General features: G+C 35.1%; 3 protein-coding genes and 1 long non-coding RNA gene across 24 annotated transcripts; 3 read left to right on the forward strand and 1 right to left on the reverse strand.

The window, feature by feature from the left end:
• Positions 1-11: 11 nt before the first annotated feature.
• On the forward strand, positions 12-6,524 carry LOC140826526 (uncharacterized). 4 transcript variants are annotated; one of them, XM_073188891.1, is made up of 15 exons: positions 12-205; positions 614-952; positions 1,043-1,122; positions 1,994-2,094; positions 2,233-2,355; positions 2,524-2,593; positions 3,095-3,181; positions 3,407-3,472; positions 3,575-3,667; positions 4,485-4,541; positions 4,669-4,797; positions 4,925-5,015; positions 5,195-5,283; positions 5,503-5,696; positions 6,089-6,524. In XM_073188891.1, exons 2-15 carry the CDS (start codon positions 730-732, stop codon positions 6,177-6,179), a joined length of 1,494 nt encoding a protein of 497 aa, XP_073044992.1. In that variant the 5' UTR covers positions 12-205; positions 614-729; the 3' UTR covers positions 6,180-6,524. The 4 variants fall into 4 exon arrangements, 3 of the variants coding, with proteins under 3 accessions (XP_073044992.1, XP_073044991.1, XP_073044993.1); XR_012116829.1 differs by having other exon boundaries at positions 29-205; positions 617-952; positions 5,195-5,264; XM_073188890.1 differs by having other exon boundaries at positions 30-205; positions 617-952.
• Positions 6,525-6,647: 123 nt separating this feature from the next.
• On the reverse strand, positions 6,648-14,179 carry LOC140826527 (DNA (cytosine-5)-methyltransferase DRM2-like). 17 transcript variants are annotated; one of them, XM_073188902.1, is made up of 11 exons: positions 14,038-14,169; positions 13,849-13,887; positions 13,325-13,365; positions 13,054-13,194; positions 11,643-11,742; positions 11,507-11,550; positions 10,473-10,592; positions 9,729-9,876; positions 8,595-8,689; positions 7,791-8,498; positions 6,648-7,323 (listed from the first exon to the last, which is right to left on the reverse strand). In XM_073188902.1, exons 3-11 carry the CDS (start codon positions 13,355-13,357, stop codon positions 6,889-6,891), a joined length of 1,824 nt encoding a protein of 607 aa, XP_073045003.1. In that variant the 5' UTR covers positions 13,358-13,365; positions 13,849-13,887; positions 14,038-14,169; the 3' UTR covers positions 6,648-6,888. The 17 variants fall into 17 exon arrangements, with proteins under 17 accessions (XP_073045003.1, XP_073045001.1, XP_073045005.1 ...); XM_073188900.1 differs by having other exon boundaries at positions 13,325-13,412; positions 14,038-14,166; XM_073188904.1 differs by having other exon boundaries at positions 14,017-14,158.
• On the forward strand, positions 9,757-12,369 carry LOC140826530 (uncharacterized). Its single transcript, XR_012116832.1, has 2 exons — positions 9,757-9,868; positions 11,633-12,369. It is a non-coding gene; the product is annotated as an uncharacterized lncRNA (long non-coding RNA).
• A 4,202-nt stretch (positions 14,180-18,381) lies between the features above and the next one.
• On the forward strand, positions 18,382-20,357 carry LOC140828268 (polygalacturonase At1g48100-like). 2 transcript variants are annotated; one of them, XM_073191254.1, is made up of 5 exons: positions 18,382-18,602; positions 18,841-19,044; positions 19,120-19,327; positions 19,427-19,623; positions 19,744-20,357. In XM_073191254.1, exons 1-5 carry the CDS (start codon positions 18,519-18,521, stop codon positions 20,116-20,118), a joined length of 1,068 nt encoding a protein of 355 aa, XP_073047355.1. In that variant the 5' UTR covers positions 18,382-18,518; the 3' UTR covers positions 20,119-20,357. The 2 variants fall into 2 exon arrangements, with proteins under 2 accessions (XP_073047355.1, XP_073047354.1); XM_073191253.1 differs by having other exon boundaries at positions 18,841-19,327.
• Positions 20,358-20,940: the final 583 nt, after the last annotated feature.

A 20,940-nucleotide genomic window follows, 5' to 3' on the forward strand; every position in this document is an offset into this window, starting at 1 on the left:
AAGTAAGTAATAATAATAAAAGGAAAGGCACATGAAATTGATATCCCCCTCCCTCCACTCACTCTTCCAAAGATATAGGATTTTCATTTTTACCAAATTATATATTCTCCTCGATTTTTGCAGACATATATTAATATTCTCTCCAAATCCTTCATTTTGATCCCATCAAGATTCTCGCAGTTTCGTCACATGCACAATTAATCAGGTTTGCTTTTTCTTATTCCTCGTTTCCTTTTTCCTTTTTGTTTTGCGTTCAGAATTCAGAATTCGGAAGTCCAATTTGAATCTGGGGAATTATGGTTAAAGATGAAGCGAAGATTCGTGGGTTGTTTTCATATGTATGTTCGGTTATGTTTCTGTGGTATAATTGAGTGGGTTGATCCAATCAATTATTTTATTAAAAGATATTTCCACAATAGACTGAAAATTCATCTGGCGTTTCTTTTGTAGTTTTAGTAAAGTTACAATCTGGTTTCAGGTCGCTGTTAAATAATCAACGACTTGGTGTTAAGAGTAGAGATCGATTCTATATTGATAGGCATCATTGGATTTCGTATTGTGATATCTAATTATGTTAATTGTTACGGAATTCTTTCTAATTTTGTTTTTACAGCAGCTTGCTTCAGAATCTGGGGCCAATTCAGGAACTTCTGGCTGCTGCGTCGATGCTGAGCTAGAGTGGTTTGTGTTTTGAATAGCTGCAACTTTATTGGGGTTCTGTGGGCAGAGATGAGAACGGCTGTTCGTTCTATAAAGCAATTAAGATACGCTCTTCCGAGTAAAGGGAATTTTATCTACGATGGATCTAGGGCAAGACAAGATTCGTGGTTCGATATGAAGACCCGTGGTTTATACAGCCCATCCAGTAATGCAGAAATTTGCCAATGTGGACATCCATTATACACGATTTCCAGAGCTATGTCAATACACGCAGCTAAGCTTATTGATGGAGGTTGTTTTCCTCTGATATGTGCTCAACCTTTTTGGTAAACAGTTAGCTATGTGAATATGAATTTTGAATTTTTTATTGATTCATTGGCAGAACAAAATGGAGGTGGACCTCTTGTAGAATATGAACGGAGGATTGCAGCTGGGGAACTGTTAGATGGAGATGCTTGTCAAGTAAGCCAATTATTAATTATTGCACAATTTTTTATTTTGTTATTACACGATTAGCTGAGCACAAGTGTTAATATGGCCTCTGGTCATCACGGAGATTCAAAATCTGTGGCTGTTTAGTAAGTCTAGATGACAATAGGACGATGACCATTTTTGGATTGCAAATTAATTGTTGCATTGTCTTTAGAAAAAGCTGAATGGAGGTGAAGGTGTGGATATTTTATATGATTGAATGTCGCGATCGAAAGAATTGAATTTTGTTCCTGATTATTTCAGTTCGGTTGGAAATTGAATTAAAGTTACAGTTTGAATGGAAATCATAACTCATGAAAGTGTGGGTGTTTTTTGGCTCTCGACATTCTTGAATTAGTCGTAGTTCATGATTGTTTTGATCTCCGTTAAGTTTTGATTATAAAGTAAAGGTACGTTTTCAGTTCTTCGGTGTAATTACTTCGTGCTAAGTTGCTACATGGTTTTGTTGTTGTATCCTGGAAAACAGTTGTCTATCCTGATTCTCGAAGCAACTTCGGAGGAGACAAATCTGTTTTCAAACTGTTACTTCGTACATGACTGTGTTTGATTTACTGGATTCTATTGTTTTACATACTTAATATTTGTACATCCAGTTGCATTCTGTTTTTGTTTACTGCTTTGTCTGTATCTATGTGATCTTGCTTTCATTTATTGCTCTATAATTGTTGTTTTCATACTTTGAATTTAGCATTTTGGCTAACAAGTTCATCATAGCATAGATTGTGGATGTAAATGTACATTTTGAGTTTGACAAATGATCTACATCCTGTTTAAAATTTTCTCATCTGTGTCTTATGATGCCATCTTTCCCACAGGAAGTATACTGAATAATTGTTTGCAGTTAGGTACATTAGGCGAGCTTCAGCGACTGTATCTCGAGCTAGTTCAAAATGCAAAAGCTTGTCGGCTGGATCGATATGCCACTTCCGAGAAAGTTGGGAGGTGAGTTTAACTAGGCCCCTATTTTTTAGCATCATAATTGCTATTGCCAGGCAAAAGATTCCAGTTCCATTGCTCTAATTTTCAACTGTCTTTTTTTTAATCTTATAAACTAAAATTTTATCACTCGTCTATTTGCAGGAGTAGGTGGTTATGGTCCCGTTTCATACCACAAACTTTGTATGCACCTGTGAAAGGACTGTATCTTCATGGAGGCGTGGGCACTGGCAAGACTATGCTGATGGACTTGTTTTTCGATCAATTGTAAGGATCACAATAAATTTAATGAGTATCTTACTTAATTTAATCATTTTCTACACTCTATTGGGCTCATGGCTTTTCGATGGTCTGTTGTAGGGCCATAAGCCAATTCCATGATCTAAAAAGTAAACAATTATCTCTGCTTCTCACTCACGTTCCACATCTTTCCAGGCCTTACAACTGGAGGAAAAAGAGGATCCATTTCCATGACTTTATGCTAAATGTCCACAGCCGCTTGCAAGTAATTCCCATTTCAACCTTCTAAAAATAAGTTATTTGGAAGAAATTTATTGATGTTTCATAAGAGAGCTATGTGTTTATTCAAGCTACTTCAAAAAAAAAATTGGGATTGCACCTAAATTGAATTTCATTTTCCATTTATCTGCGTATATTTTACTACATACTGGTTTTATCAAGTCGTCCATTGATTGCAGGTTTCTAAACATTAGTTGAGTTTGCCTTGGATTGGTTGATTTCAAAGTTTATTCTTATGATTATGTCACTTGTTGAATAAGTTTTTGATAGATTAGATGAATGGAAGTGATGTATTTATCTGTATATATATTTGACGTTAAAAAAGGATTGAATTCTCCAATTTTCGAGATTTTCATCATTTTCAAAATTGAGGAATGTTGGGCTTATTTATGTAGGCAACACATTGATGCATGCTAACTTTAAATTTTAGGTGTGCAATTTTATGATCCTAGTGGATCTTTCAACTTCTGTTTAAATTTGATCACAGAAGCACAAGGGTGTGGCCGATCCTTTAGAAGTTGTTGCCGGAGAGATATCAGATGAAGCAATATTATTATGTCTCGATGAGTTCTTTGTACGCCAAGAATCACCTTATCTTTACCATTTTTTTTGCTTGTGATTGTTGAGGCTATTTAATATTTTTGCTTAGGACATTTTGCAAGCTTCATGATTAAATTACGGAGCACTATTGCCATTACTATTACTAATATGTAGCTTCTGAGGATTACTCATGCATGGGCCATCACTATCTGGGATCTGTTTTCTTACGTAATAAATTTATGATTTTTCCCTTTCTTAGGTAAATGACGTTGCTGACGCATTAATTCTAAATCGTCTGTTCAAGCAATTATTCAGTAATGGAGCTGTAAGTAATGATTTGACATCCAATTTAGAGTTTTAATATCACCGTACTTCTCATGGCATTTTGCGTAGTAACAAAGTGATTTGTGATGTGAAACATGTGCAGATTCTTGTTTCTACTTCAAATCGAGCTCCAGATAATCTTTACGAAGGGGGCCTGCAGAGAGATCTCTTTCTTCCATTCATTGCTACTCTGAAGGTGATGCTCATGTCTGTGTATCATAGTTACTATGCTGAACAAGAGTCTATTCGCTGTTTGGTGGGCAGGAGAGTTATTTTTTCTGTCTTGAGAATTTTGATTTCAGGATTTTTTGTTCTTGGCAGCCAACCATGCATCGGAGAAGTCATATTTTTTTCTCTTCCCTTTTACCTCAATTTTGTTATGTGAGAGACTTTCTCACATCTCTCCTGGCAAACAATCAATACAAAGAATGAAAATGACGCTTTTGGTGTGGCTATAGGAATTGTTGTAGCTTCTCAAGGTTACATTGGTACATATGATAAGCATGGGGTTGGTACTGATTCCTCTTAATCAGATATTTGGTTGCCCGTATAACCAGTTCGACATGTAGGATGAAGCCTGAAACTCTAGACATGATTTTGACAAAATGTGTTGACCAGTTATCACACAAAGAGCGTGTGATGTTTTATAACTCACTCTAAAAGCTTCTCAACCACACATCGAAAATCTAAATATTACCCCTTCTACTTCCAGCGAAAAAAGGGTAATGAAACCCTAATCACATCAGTTGTGCCATTCAAATCATTTCCACCAAACTGATATTGTTAATCGATTTTTATTTCTCATCCTATAATGTCATTAATTACAGTATATTTTATCATTTTTAATTCACTGTGCTACATTCATGCACAAAGACACTTCAGACATATTTCAGTATGATTAAGCTTTGAAGATATTCGATCATCTTGTTCTTGTAGAATCAATGTGTATTACGCTTGTTTGGAGAATAAATTTTAATTTCACCAACCAAATTAGTAATATGTTGTTAATGCAGGATAGATGTATAGTTCATGCAATCGGTTCATCTGTCGACTACCGGAAAATGACTTCGGTAATCTTTCAGTCTGTTTCAGCATCATGTCAACACCCTGTCACATTCTCACACATTCACCATGTAAAATATCAGGAGAGATGTTTGTGTTGTGTTGTCCATACAATTAGTTTCATCTGAATTTCAGGCAGAGCAGGGTTTCTATTTCGTCGGGTTACATTTATCTAGCATTCTTGAGCAAAAATTTCAACAATTAATTGGGGAACAAGTTGCTGTTCCACATGTGGTGGAAGTTGTTATGGGGAGAAAATTGCAGGTAGTTCCAGTAGTGCAGATTCAAATATGATCTATTTTCCTCGGCAGTGCTTAAAATAGCATCAGAAGTAATATAGGCTTTGATATCAAGCTTTTTTCCCTTCGTTTTCAAATTTCTTACTTCTTAGGTTCCACTTGGTGCCAACGGATGTGCATATTTCCCTTTCGAGGAACTCTGTGACAGACCTCTTGGGGCTGCAGACTACTTTGGATTATTTAGTAAGTCCATTTTAGCCTGCTTTTCAGATTTCTTGAGTTTTTGTTTCACTTTTTTGATATTGCATGACGATACGAGGTTGCATCTATGATGATGTGTTAGAGGTAAATTCTTCACTGAAGTAACATTAACTATATGTTATATTACTCAGCATCACACTTTCTTTTTTTTTTTTTATCAGAGGGATTTCATACTCTGGCTTTGGAAGGTGTACCAGTTTTTGGCCTTCACAATAGGACTGCTGCTTATCGGTTTGTCACTTTAGTAGATGTTAGTCCTTTTATGCTAAAAAATAAGTTATATTTCTTTACTTGCTCGGAGTTGGATATTTGATTGTAGATTTTTTTATTGACTACTACACTACAAACATGGATTTTTTAAACTGTCTACTGTTTCAAAATCCAACTTTCAACTAGCAATTTAGGTTATTTAGTATCTCATGGATTGGAGTATACAACTCACCTTCTGAATCATCACTTTGGTGTGTAGGTCATGTATGAGAACAAAGCTAGATTATTGTGCACTGCTGAGGCAACTCCAATCGAACTTTTTGAACGGATAGTAACAATAGCAGATGCTCAGCAAATGGCACCCAGAACCTCTTCAAGATCAAGGAAATTTGATGTTTCTGACATTTGTGTGGACAACGAGCTGGGATTTGCAAAAGATCGCACCATTAGTAGGTAAGAACAAGGGAAGCAATAAGCCGTCTTTATTTGGCCTTGGTGCATGTAGTCACTAACCGAAAAATGATATATGGCACTCTATTATGAAACGGAACAACAAAGCCCCAAAACCCTTTTGTAAAGTGGTGAAGAGTCATTTATGATTTGATCTAAAGTCATGATCATCCTGTGACTTGGAAAAAAGAAAGTATCAATGTGCTGTCAGTTATTTTCATTAATGCTCTATTGCGAGATACTAAATCTATATGCTGATTTTTACACTTCATCTCAAGTAAATATACAGCGAATACTTGCGACATTCTTGTATTAAATTTAGCTGAACTCCAAAAATGTTGGCGTTTTGTCACTTTTGCGGCTAGTTCTCATGATGTCACCCTTTTGGAATGCAGATTAACAGAGATGAATAGCAGAGAGTACTTGGAGCAACACGCTGAATTGTTTGAAGTAAATGAGTTACTGCATGGAGATCACATAAAGTAAGCATGGGATGCACGCCAGTTTTAGTTCTCAACTTACAGGAACTACAGAGTTGCTGTCTGTAAAATTTTGCTCACATTGTTGATAGAGAAGCTGGTGGTGATTTTTTTGGTTGCAAGTCACCGGTCACATAGCCAATAATTAATCTTTTTTAAAACAGAGTTGATCCCATTTAAGCCGGGACAAAGACTTGGGTGATGACGAATGATTGGATTGAAATAAGAATTCTTTGATACATTTTTTTGTTGGATAAAATTGTTGGACCCCTTCTTTGTTGTAATAAGAGAATACTGCTACTTGTTTATATTAAAGTTCAGTAATAAAAAATGACCAGTGTGTATAAAGTAATACCGAGTCAACTAGACATTTAATTTGATCTACCATTCCTAAATCAAAATTTTGGCTATACGTTTGTGATAGCAACAATTTAATGTGATTCGACCGTTTTGAACAGGGGTTGACAAATTCACATCATACAATTACAAAGCATCAAAGCTTGCTTCTTAAGGTTTCACTTGATACAATTTATAAAGGTTATATCAATCACATCACATGTTTCATCATTATATTGTTTTAGTTGAAACGAGCTAATGGCAAATGATGAACCTTGAAACGGTCTAAAGGCACCAATCCTTCCATAAAAAAGACTAGGAAAAAAAAGCCGTGTGACCTCATCAGTAATAGATTAGGAGCTAAATATGTTGAAAATAAGTCACAATTTCCTAGCCATTATACACTTTACCAAGTCTAAAATGCGGCAATAATCATAAAATAACGCAGATTCTTTTCCCTCCAACCCGTCCCTGCTCACCCTGTTGCTACCTGCAAGGTTGTTGCAAGGGCTTCCACCAACCACCAGATCAATGCCACCAACAGAATTTATTATCTGCTCTATTCTCTCCCCATCTAGCATCCGAACGTCATCAAAGTCGATCAAACTACCTGTTTGATTGGTCTGCTCCCACCAGCTCCGAACTATATCTCGGTTCACTTTGGATTTCTCAACTGAAACCACGTTTTTCAGTTTGATGCCCTGACGGTGAAGTGCAACTTCAGCACCACCGATCCCGGAGAACAAGGACAGAACGTTTATTCCGTTGGGAAAAATTTTCTTCAGCACAGACAGATGATATGCTACAGTGTCAACCTGCACCAAAAACAAATTCAGTTCTTTAAGAACCACTTAATGTATCAATTACCGAAACTTAGGCTATTTTTTGTTACATTTGATAATTATTTTAATTCAACCTTTTCACCGTTCCCAAAAACAATATAATCAATATACTATACTTCAATTAAATAACTATATTTTCAAATTTTAAAGTACTACAACAAACTACTAAAACTAAAATAATCCTATATAATCTTACCTTTTTAGATGAGGTGACGTCTAAAATAGAAAATATCTACTCATGAAGAAAAAACAAACAAAACTTTTTCGCATAAACACCAAAAAAACAATATCAAGCATTCATTAATATGCCGAGAAAGCTTGTAGATAATTTTTTCTTTTATTTATACCATCCTCCTCTGCCAGATTCTCAGTATTTTAAAGTGTCAAGTATGAATTTTGTTAAGGGCTTAACGATCAAGATAACAGGAGGAAATTGTCACCTGAAAAGAATTGCCAAGGGATTTATATCTGTCTGTTCTGCTGATTCCACCTCCCCTTGTATGATTCTTTGGAAATCCCAACAACATCTCCACTTCATCTGGCTCGAGAGGAGCAACCTTGTTCCTCCCGACCCACACCAAGTTCCACTTGCGGCATTGATCCATGACAAATTTCTGCACTGAATCAGGAGGATCGCCATCGAACCTCTCGACAGCAGTGCGGATTCTTTCCGTAAGTCTCGCACTTCCAATTACCGTTTGAATGCAGTTGAGTTTGTCTCTGGTGTCCCAAGAAGGCCACCACTTTCTTGACAGCGGAAATGCTTGATGGATGGTCAGCGGAGGAAGTGGAACAAGAGGGAATCTGTCTTCAATCGGCAGATTATGAACATACCCTCTTTTCCTAGCAGTAGCAGAAAAGTACTTTGAATCAACAAATTCCGGTTCGATGTCATAGAGAAATCTAGATATAGCGTCCCAGACTCCCTTTGGGGCTAAGGCAACATTCTCATAGTAGAAAAATGGAGGACCCATTGATGACTCTGATAAAGACCGATGAATTCTTTCAGGCTGCTGAGAAGGAGTGCCATACCCTATCATTGGGTTAGGCAGGCGAATTGACTCATCGTCAGTATCATTTTTCCTTCGAACCATTTCATGCAACTTTCTCTTCTTAAGTCTGCCATTGCCACAGTAGACATGTTTTGGCTGTGAGGAGAGAAAATTTATCCGTTCCGTTTAAATTTCATTTAACTTTTGAAATAGTATATCAAAGATAAACACAAAAGATTACATTCTGGTAACCTTGGAAATTATTATTGGCAGATAACAATCTTCTTCTCTAGCCATTTGTGCCGCACATATAAAATCAGCTAGTACTTCGTCAGAAGCATCAGTACCTGCAAAAACTGTGACATCAGGAAGAAGATATTCCAAAACAAAAATTAGCGCTAAGGGTGTCCCAAGTTTTACAAAGGTCACTTTACACTTATAGTTATTGTCAGAGTCAAAGCAAGCCTCTGAAATCGTTAATGAGAAAGCAAGAAATTTACTTACACAATAATTGGGTGGTGATCATCATCTGAACTCAAACTAAATGGAGTTGGCTACAACACAAAAGAGTTTTTTTGCCACCAAGAACCAGATAAAACAGATAAGATACATCACATGCAGTTCTCTTTAATGATCAACAAGCATTGAAGCATAAGTAATTCAAATAAGTCAAACTGTTTCAGCATCCATGTATAACAGATTGCATATAAATATGTATCCATCTACAAACAGACATCACAAAAAATCATGCCGAAATCCCTGGATACAAAAGAAACTGAAACCAGGACAAAGGAAATATGGGATTTCCGTTTTTTTCCAGAAAAGCTCCAAAGGCTCTTAAGCTCAATTACAAACACAGTAAAACACAAACTAAGAATGGAGCAGCCACCAGGTATTCAACCTCAACCCTTCCACATGGCTGAGGCTCCATGCTTGTATGCCTTGTATTGATACAACCTTCCCTAAATGCAATAACTATTCTTCACAAACCCACCCTGTATGCCAACAACAATTTCAAGAAAGTTTGAACTATCTCAACTAAATTCAAATATGGAATCAAGGTTAAAGTACAGGAACTCCACTATTCCAAAAAACGTATCATGCATCATCCTTCATATAAAACGATGGTAACATTTCTAACCACATCCTTCCGCAACAGTATAATTTGAAACTAGTCCCCCGACCAAGAGAACAATGCAATGCAGAAAACACAATACCGCAAACCACAACAATTCCATCCCAGAATAAAAAAGAATTTGCAAAACTTAAGATATGTAACATGAATGAAGATAGTCCAGAAAAATAATTCAAGGTTAAGCATGGTCATATTATATATGGCAGCAAAATATATAAGCAATAGTTGGTATCAGCAATTTATGTGCACACCACATCTCTCCACAGCTATTGAGGCATCTTCCACCGTGAACCCCATATTGGCTAAGGACAATAACTTTCTTTGTTCTTGGGTTAAGGATCCCGTAATTTCCAAAGACAACAACAGTTTATGTTTCTCTGGCATAGAATCAGTATCATCCTGCAAGAGGAATTCAAAAATCATCTACTGTGCGAGAAGTAGAAAATGCTAAAAGAAATAATCAGATATCCATGCTGCAGATATGCAAGCATAGCACTGAATTTCTTTCAATTGACATTTCAGTAAATGCGGCAAAAAGATCCTCTATTAGCCAAAAGAGACAGTTCCAAATTGAAACATTGTTTCATTTAGAACCATGTTGTACACAACCTACATGGTGCAATCACCCTTAAGCTCTGTGCTGAATTTTTTAGTTACTCAAAGGATAAGTGGATAACAGGCAATATCCTAGCTCATTAGTTTTCGTAGAAAAGGAAATATTAAGTCACGACAATAACATAACCGCTTTAATGCATCCTCTAAAAGCTAGATGTTTATGTTACAAATATTAGGATATGGTCCAAATGGTTCGCAGAAAATATGTCCTATACAAATAACATATTTTTTTTGTATACCAAGTTTAATTTTTGTTGCTACATGTAGAGATAACACATGAAGTGTAAAAGAGTAGATAAGATTTAAAATGGCACAGCTAATATCCCACATGCATGAGCTAGATGTAAAAGAAGAAAGTAAGTGAATCAAGAATCACATACTGCAATTTCATCCTCAGACCAGCTATCCATGTCTGAAACATCGTCCAGAAGCGTGTCATACTCTGAAGATGCTGGATCAGACCTGGTACCCAACTGCTGTTCAGGAGATTCTTCGAGTGCCTGCAAAACAAAACTTATTATGAATGCTAGGTGGATTAATGACAAGCAAATTAGCAGTCACAAAAGTTGCTTGCTTGGGACCATTGATTGGTACAATAAATGGTTAAAGTGGATGAGGTCCCGGCCACTTTACACTGAACTAGAATTTTAGATGAAATTAATACAGCATCCAACTAAAATTATCCACTCTTGAGAAACTAATAAACGATAAAAAAGAAATGTACCATCATAAAAGATATGTATTTTGGTAAAAAAGCATATGCTTCATTATATCACAACTAGAAATTAGCTGACTTTTGAAATTACTTTCACCTTACGCTACTTTAAAAACCCTCTACCAGACGGTCACCACCATAAGATCAGACTTCAATGACCATCCAGCAACATTATTCATTCCCTTAAAGCCGTCAGAAATCATGCTAAATTTGGACCGGTTATTATGTTCAAATTAAGCCAGTGACCCAAAAAAATGTTCGATTCTATTATATTCTGTCAAAACTAACCTCCAGCAGCAGTGAGAACAATGATATTGATGTTATTCTAGCCATATGCAGGAAATTGTTTTTCAGAGTTCCAGAATTGTGATAAATCATTTTGGCACGTGCGAAACAAGAGGGACTAAACTGGAAAACACCCTAAACTGTAGAGATGAAAATGGGTATTATCCCAATTAAGTAGCAGGATATTTGAGACTCCTGCGGACGATCCCAGGTGAATAAACGCATAAGTTATTTTGATGTGTTTGTGTGTGTGTAAATGATAATATTTCCAGCTGCAACAGATAGAAACATTGATTCCATACAATCTGAACAAGAAATATAATTACACAGATCATCAAGCAATGGAAAATTCATACTCTAGATATAAAGAAAACGCATCTGCAAAATTTAAGAGCCGAGGCAAGCACTACTCACTGAGTATGTTAAAAGAGTGTTTAATATTGAGTCAGTATCTCCTCCTGCAAGTGAGCTTAAAAATTAGACACAATCTCACCGATGTCACGTAAATTGATTGATCCTATTCCTTATATTGAATAACAGTTTTAAGTACCATTTTCCTCAATTGCCTTGGATACCAAAGTTTCTGGAAACCCCATACCAACAAAATGCTTGACCAACTTGGAACAAGAAGCACCTCCCGATGAGCTTGCCTTCAGAGAGAGTAAACAGTAACTTAGAAATATCCGATGAAATAGATTAGTTTCTATCAGTTAATTTCAAGTAAAATTGAGTAGTTGGTTGGCTCAATAGGTTTGAAGACGAATGTTGTCTATAGATTTCGCAGCATATTACAATTACTATTGATCGAGGGTAATACAAAATAGAATGCAGAATCTCTATTATGTCCTATAACATTAAGACTGATGGTCAAACTCAATGTGCGAAGCAGAAAAGAAATGAGGACATTCAATTATTTAGCTTTCCATTGCTTCGCATCAAGAGAGTATTAGAAGTAAACAATCTTATAAGCATCTTCAAAAACTATCAACACTGTTATCAGCAGCATGCTACATAAATTATCTATATAAATAAAACAAAAGAAGCTGATGTTTCTTCATACTCTCAGCTTCTTCCTTCTCATCCAACCTCCCATGTCTCAACATAGACAAGACATGAATAGGCAATAAAAATGTGACAACAGCTTTCTTTTGTCCAATTAACAGTAAAATGGGATCAAGCTCTTCAATGACATCAGAAAAGTAAGTTGACGAGAATATCACTAGCTATTTTAAACAATCTGTTACATACAGCGTTTTTCCAATGTTCTCATGTAAGGGTCTAAGGGAGATAAAAAAAATCAGTGTAAAGTTGGAACCTGCTGTCATGATGACATTTTGACTAATAGCCAAATAATATGATCCAAAAATTTCACATTTAGTTAAGGTGCCGGCACTGTTGTATATGGCAGTAGGCAATGACAGAGCGATCAGCGACTGCCTGAATAAACTTCATCATTCTTTATGTAACATATGTAATTAGATGATGTTTATACATAAATAGACTTCATACAATATATCAAAATTTATATAAGGTGCAAATAAATATAAAAATGCAAATAGCAAGATAATTGATAAAGATTCATCGCCATATTAATACTAAAAATGTAATATAATTATTTTCACCAAAAGCCTAAGTTGTGGGCTGTGGGCGGTTCGTGGCGCAAGGAGGCGGGGGTTGTGGGTGACTGCGCTAGTGGGACTATTATGCTTTGTAAGAGAAAGTATATTAGGGTTTTTAAAAATTTTGTTGACGGTGCGGTCGACGGCCATTTAGAGTTGAAAAGGTGGTGAGGTCGACGGCCACCTCGGCCCCCATTTAGAACACAAGATGTTGATTGGGGAAAAATATTGAAATGTTAACTGCATGAAAAAGTATTGCTACTCTGCTGTAGATAACTTACATTTTTCGTTATGAAACAGCCCCGCTATTCAAATTGTATAAACATAAAAGCACAATTTTACCTCCATACTTCCTAGAATAGCTACCGTTCCATGACTTGTTAGAGTTGGAGAAGTAGATATGGCAGTGTCCGTGAGAATATCCAGTTCATCATCTGTAGTCCAGTCAACGTCAGCGCTTTCCTCTCCAGAAGCATTTCCCCCCTGCAGATTCATATTGACACATATAAAGTTAGCCTTAACAAAGTTGTAGAGTACAACAATACATGCAATATTGAATATAAAAGCTTGTCGGAATGACATGCAATTGCAAAAAAAATGAAAAAGAATCTACCATGTGTTCTGAAGTTTGATTACGCACGGGCATCCTCCAACCTGTTGAGTAGAGGAGTTAATCTGAATCAAAACTAAAATTTTGCAACCTATAGACAAACGGCATTTTGAATTCCAATAAAGGGCACGGCCAATCAGTCTTTAAGCCAAATGTATGAAAATAAAACGCAAAATAGTTAAACTGCAAGAGAAAAATGCGAAGAATGGCAAAGACAGACCTCTAAACAATTGGAAATTATATAGACAATTTACTGTTCTCGCTAATTCAAAACCAGGTCGACACAAAGAAAAATAAAATGGGAAAAATCGCATGCACCGATTTAGTTCTTATTAATCTAAATTAACTTCAATTTCCGTACATGAACTCGCAATAGCCCAAAGATTCAATAAACAAAATAAATCCCCCAGCTTTTCCCCTGTGATTCTCAGTTTACGCTCAAAGCACGAAAAGAGAAATAGACCGGCGATATAAGAATCTTCTCACATCTGTAAAAGGGAAAAGGTCAAAGATCCCTGGAAAATTACCTTATAATCAACAATGCACCTTGTTCCTGCGATCAAAAACTGGAAAAGAATTGAAATTTGAAGGAAGAAAATAACAGAATTAAACCAATTGACGAATAATAAAACAATCGAAACACGTAACACTCGAAAACAAGAAAATGTGGGGGATCAAAATGCTCCGTTTCTCACAGAAAACAACACGAACGTAACTGTTGATTCAACACTTCAGAGAGGAAATTGCGTAATAAAAGGAAATTGCGTACGACGAATTGGTGCCTCCGAACCGCCCCAGGAGTCGGGAAGATCTTTCAGTGTGGTTTTACGTGATGGTATATGCAGAGTCCGCAGAATATCATAGGCGAAACCAACGCGCCAAAGACCAAATAAAATTAAATATTTTCGCCTTAAATTAATTTCATGATTTTAATTTAATTTAAGAAAATAGGATTTTCTACTCTTTTTGTATGTTTCTATTTCTATTTCTATGGTTTGTAAATCAATTACTCCTGAATTGTTAATTTTTTTTAGATATTTAAACAAATTATATAACATAATAAGAAAAGTCAATGAAATATGAATAATAAGATATTTGATTTGACAGAGAGTGCGAGCCACGCTAGTTGATGGAGAGTGAAAGACGAAAATACATGAGAAAGTGGAGAATAAATAACATTAATTTAATAAATTTAATCTAATTTTTTTTTTTCGATTGTTGTGTAAATCTATATTATCTATGTTTCTATATTATTTTATTAAGCTTGAGATACTTAGAGTAATTAATTTTGATGTCATAGTCTGTTTTAATAATTATATATATTAATAAAATGTTAAAATTTTAATATAAGTTATAGAGTGGGTCTCATGTGAGTCTGTCTCATGGATATTAATCTGTGAGACGGATCAACCCTACCCATATTCACAATAAAAAGTAATACTCTTAGCATAAAAAATTATACTTTTTCATGGATAACCCAAATAAGAGATCCGTCTCACAAATTCGACCCGTGAGACCGTCTCACACAAGTTTTTGCCTAAGTTATATATAGTTCAGAGGATAGAGACATTATTTTTGGGGGTTTAGATTATAGGTTCAATTCTTGGTGAGGCCATTTTTTTATTATTTTATTTTTCAATTTATTTTTTAATTTATATATCAAAATTACAGTGTAGTCCCTTATTATTCTTATAATCATGTTTTGATCCTCATTTAAATATAAATGAAATGAATTGTAAAAAAATTATACAAGCACTCAGCACGTGCATTATAGTAAAAAAATAATAGATCCGACGTGCCATTTGGGATGACTGGATTTTTGGATTCTAGGCTTGGGTTGATAATCAATACTAAATTTAAATGCGATTATCATATCTTATTGGCTAGATAGAGTTGACAGAAGACGGATCTCTATCTTTTTTGTTCATTAAATAATAATATTTTTATATCAAAATATTATTTTTCGGTATAAAATGGATCAAGTCAGATCGTCTCACAAGAAACTTAATCTTAATTAAATAGTATATTAACCTTCAAATTTTATTAACGATCCAATTGATATACACATGAGTATGTCTCTTGTGAGACGGTCTTACGAATCTTTATCTATGAAACAGGTCAATACTACCGATATTCACAATGAAAAGTAAAACTCTTAGGCATAGTTTGGTACATGGAATAAGGGAGTGATTGATGAAGAATCCTCCTTATGTCATGTTTGGTACCTTTTTAAAAAGCACATGATATTCCTTGATAAATAATTTGTCACAAGGATAAAATATCTTTTCTATTAGGTGTGATAATTTTAATTTAATGATAAAATACACTACAAATGACTTAATTACACTAGTATAAAAAACAATATTTTTCATGGAGAACCCAAACAAGAGATCTGCCTCGCAAAATACGACTCGTGAGACCGTCTTACTCAAATTTTTGCCTATACACATGCTAAATTATCGTCGATTTTATATTAAATTTATAAAACCTTTTATCACAAAAATGATATATTGATATATCATTTAAAGTTATGTGTATTTAGATATTATGAGTTATATTATGATACATATAATATGTTAAAAAAATTGAAATAACTAAAATTGATCAATAAAATGAATTATATATATACATATACATATATATATATATATATATATATATATTTATATATATATTTGGTTAATTTATTTTTTGTGCATACGTTGCGAATTTCACATTAGGTGTAGAAAAAATTGAAAATAAATAGTAATTACGTGTGTGTGTGCGTGTGTGTATATATATCTATCTTTTTTTTGTTTTTACTATTTTTTGCCCTTTACAAATTGACGCAACTTTCACCGTCATTAATTGATAGCAAGTCATCGCAATGAAATGCATATTTTCCAATACAAAATTCTGGAAAATACAGTTTATTTTAAATATCTCAGATAAAAATGACCTTGAAGTCATTGAAGACGGAAATTGAAAAGGTGTCCAATTTTATTTTTAAGTTTAGTTTATAGGAAGGGTATTTAAATCAACAAAGGTAACATATAAAATGGACTATAAAAACCTAAAAGACGATAGATCAACGAAAAAAAATTAGAAAATGACATGAGTGTATATGTTAACTATAACGAAATTAAACTCGAATATATATCAAGTCTCCATGTCCGCAAAAAATGAAGTCTCTCCTACCTCATAAGAGGAACAATCGAATCGAATATAATTCGGGTAAACAATGTAAATATATTTACATTTAAGTTCGAGCTCGATTGAATCAGTAAATCGTTATTTATCAACAAATTATGACTCAATTTATGGGTAGATAAGATCCTATCCATGTTGGTACCACCCTCACTTCATTTCAACGGGTAAGATCTTGCCACACATATAATTTCCAAAAAAAAAGTGGGTCTCATATATGCATAAGCAAATCTTGGTCATACATTCTATCATGAGGACAATGCCCACATGGGTAGGATGAAATAAACCCAAATTATGGCTGGAACGTCCATGAACTCATCTATTTTTTTATTTAATATTAAAATTTATTCAAATTCAGGCATTCAATGAGCCAAATCTTTCGTAATAAATCTTAATCGCCATACAATTATAATTGCATGGAACGACAACTTTCATCTGTTCTATATATAAGTTCAAAAACCTTCGTTCCGAGGGACACAAAAAGACGCATGCACTTCACAGATATACACATAATGATCATGAGATTTCTCGTTTCTTTTGTTTTGTTTACTTTGTATTTCGGCTCCGAATTACTTTGCCATGCCGAAGAAGGTGAATCACATGAATCCGGCGAAACTGCTCGCAAGTCCACTTTTAATGTGATGGATTTTGGTGCTCGAGGTGTCTCGCCTACCGTCGACACGAAGGTGAAGTTGCGAGATAACGTTAATCCTATAAACATTCAAAAAAAAAAATTTGTCATTTGTTTAACGTGTATGAATGAATTACATATGCTAATAGAATAGATTTAAAACTCGTTAATAATATACATATTAATAAGGGTATACACGAGCGTCGAGTCTAGCTCGATTATCATACTACTCGAGCTCGATTTGATTTAAATTTTGTAGGATCGAGTTCGACTCGATTTGGATTCCATTTTCAATCTCAAGATCGAGCTCGATTCTTGAAAACATCGAGTTACTCGTGCTCGTGCTCGTGCTCGTGCTTGAGAAGTTCGAAAATATTTGTAGCATATTTTTTGGTTTAAATTTTATATTTATATAGACAAAAATATCATTAAATTATATATATTCTCTAATATATATTGTTACTCGAGTAGCTTATGTCGAGCTTGAGCTTGGGTTTTAATCGCACTGCTCACAAGTATGTAGCTTGACTCGCTTGCACCCTTGCATACATATCATTCGTTCAAATAACCAAGTAGATTTTATATTTTAAAAAATATATTTTGAACTAGATCTTGGGTTCAAAATAATCACTACCCTAGAATAATTATTTATTGGATAACTTGTCCTTAAATCCCTAAACCAAACTTGGGTTTGGTTCAGTTCAGCAAAAAAATATTTCTCGATAAAAAAAATGTATGTACTCTCTAGTCTCACATGACTTTCACATATGAAAATCGATACAAAATATATGCTTGAAGACATAATACTAACATATGATATTTGATTGTCAATTGATTCAGATGATATAAAATAAGACTTTGAGTATAAAAGTAAAATAATTTTATTAATATCAATACTTATCATACATGTTTGGGTAAAATATATTTACTTTTAATGCTTGTTCATAAATTATTAGTACCAACTCACTTGGAATTAGGTACAACAACTAAATTAATTTGAGCACATAAAGTATTTTGGAAGCCAAACAATTAACAATTTTGGTGCACCAGTTGAACGATTTTTATACACGGAAAACCTGTTTTTGTATAAAATTTGAAATATTTGTCACCGAAAACTCATGTATTTATACTATATATATTTAATGATTTGTACATAATTCTCGCATCGGAATTAAAAAGATGTTGGTCCAGAGAGTTCATAAATTTTTTTATAGTTTAGAAAGTGTAGACACACACTTTTGTCCTAAGAGAGACCAACCCCAAACCCCAAAGTTGAGTTTAGGATTTTTCTTTGTAGTCACGATTCATTAATATCTTGAATTTTCTTGACAGGCATTTTCGGCCGCCTGGGACGCAGCATGCAAAGTAAACGGAGGGGTGATGTTGGTCCCTTCGGGCCATAAGTTTTCTATCTTACCCGTTGATTTTATTGGAATTAATTGTCAGCCAAATCTTGTTTTCCAGGTAATTTTTTTAAGTTGATTCTCCAGCAGATATGAAGTATAACCCATTTCTGTATTTTACGTCGTCATTGTGAAGTGAATAAAAAAAATTTGCCAAAAACAAAAATAACTTATTAAAATTAAATTTTGACAATATTTGACTAACAAAATCTCAAAAAACAAACATACAAAACAAAAATACAATTTTCTTGTAAACAGAAAATACTAAATTGTTTGTGCGTTCATATGCCCGCATGCAGGTTGACGGAAAGCTTACTGCTCCTCCAAGATCAGATTGGGGCGGGAGACCAAAAGATCATTGGATTTGTTTTAATGGATCCGCGAAGGGATTAGCGATTAGAGGTGCCGGCTCACTTGAGGGCAATGGCCGGAGCTGGTGGAATACTTCCCCCGCCAATCCAGGCGTGAGTCATGAGCAAGATTTGAATGGCGACAGGCCGCATGTAAGTACTGAAACTCGCTTAGAGAACACTCGTCATAAAATATCTAATTGTTTTCATCAATATATATGCATGCAGATGATCCTAATTGCCTTCGGTAAAAACGTGACGGTAAGTGGAATAACGTTGTTAAACAGTCCTAGGATGCACATGTTCGTCTATGGTAGCGAACAAGTCGAGATGTTTAACGTTAAGGTGTTGTCTCCGGGAAACAGTCCCAATACCGACGGAATCCATGTTTCGAATACTCAACACGTTCGCATCCATCACTCCAATATATCTAGCGGTACATAATCTTCTAATCTATTCATGAATTAATTGTCCCGCTGTCTAATTTTAATTCGACTTCATCGATGATTCAGATGTAATTTATGTAACAATCCAGGAGACGATTGTGTCTCGATACAAACCGGATGCGATGACATAAGAGTATACAATGTGCATTGCAATCCAGGACATGGGTTCAGCATCGGGGGACTGGGAGAAGGAAGTTCAGAAGCCAGGGTAACCAATGTTTTGGTTAGGGACTCAACGGTGTCGGGCGCCGACTCTTTGACGGGCGTCAGAATAAAAACCTGGCAGGTATTATTCAATAACATCAATCCCACAATTTAGTACAGCCACCGAAGGACTTTGAGGGCCATTTTACAGAAAATTCAGAAAGACAAAAGAACTGTTTATGCACGTTACTTGCACTTACAGGGTGGCTCCGGCTATGTTCGCAACGTGACATTCTCGAACATTCAAGTTTCCCAAGTCGGGAAACCGATTGTAATCGATCAACACTACAGCGACCGGGCCTCCGGTGACCGCCCGGAGAGCATAAATTCAGCGGTGGCTATTTCAGGCGTAACGTATGAGAACATAACAGGGACGTACAGAGCTGCATCTGTTCTTCTTGACTGCAGTGAGAGCCAACCTTGCAGAGATATCATAATTCGTGGCGTAATAATGTTAAAACCGATTGATTCCGGAACTACTGTCGCGCCAAATTGTTCGCATGCGTTCGGTCAAGTTCTTGCTAGGAATCCTACGCCTCCGTTGGGTCGTTGCCTGTCCGGTGGCAAGGTACTCTAAGTTGCCGGAATTTGACTAAAGAATCGAAAGCGAGCAGGGCTTCCGGAAATTTTGAGCCGCGTGCCAATTTTGAGGTTAATGAATTATTTTGATTAAGTTTGCACTCAAGTTCTAGTGCAGAGCAAAGAAGAAAAGTGGACTAGAACTCGAAAATAGCAAGCTTAATTAACTTTGTCTGTTCGATTTCGATAGAAATATATTAGGTTGCAATAAAGAAACATATGATCACATCAATGACAGACTATTTCGAGTCAAATTTTATCATATTCTTGGTTTTTATATTCATTTAAGTGCGCGTGATATATTCTGATCCAAGAACCTATAATTATATATTTTTAAGAAGAGTATACGTAAGTCTCGTGTGAGACGTTTTTACGAAATTTTATCTGTGAGACGAGTCAATTTTTTCGATATTCACAATAAAAAGTAATATTTTTAGTATAAAAAATAATATATTTTCATGGATGATCTGTCTCACAAAATATGACATGTGAGACCGTCTCACACAAGTTTTTATCTTCTAATAAAATAACAAAATTACATAGCCTACATAATTCTAAAAATATAAAATAAATTCCCCTTCTTGGTTAAATGCCAAGTTATGCGATATAAATTACGGTTGATAATTTGATCTTTTTAAGCGCGCAATTAGCGCGCCCGTTTCTAAACTTTTAAGGGTGGTGAGACCTCTCACGGATCATAATCTGTGAGACGGATCAACCCTACCAATATTCACAATAAAAAATAATATTCTTAGCATAAAAAGTAATAATTTTTCATGGTTGACCCAAATAATAGATCCGTCTCACAAATACGACACGT

Source organism: Primulina eburnea, chromosome 3 (assembly GCF_022965805.1).
Source record: "Primulina eburnea isolate SZY01 chromosome 3, ASM2296580v1, whole genome shotgun sequence".
Lineage (NCBI taxonomy): Eukaryota > Viridiplantae > Streptophyta > Magnoliopsida > Lamiales > Gesneriaceae > Primulina > Primulina eburnea.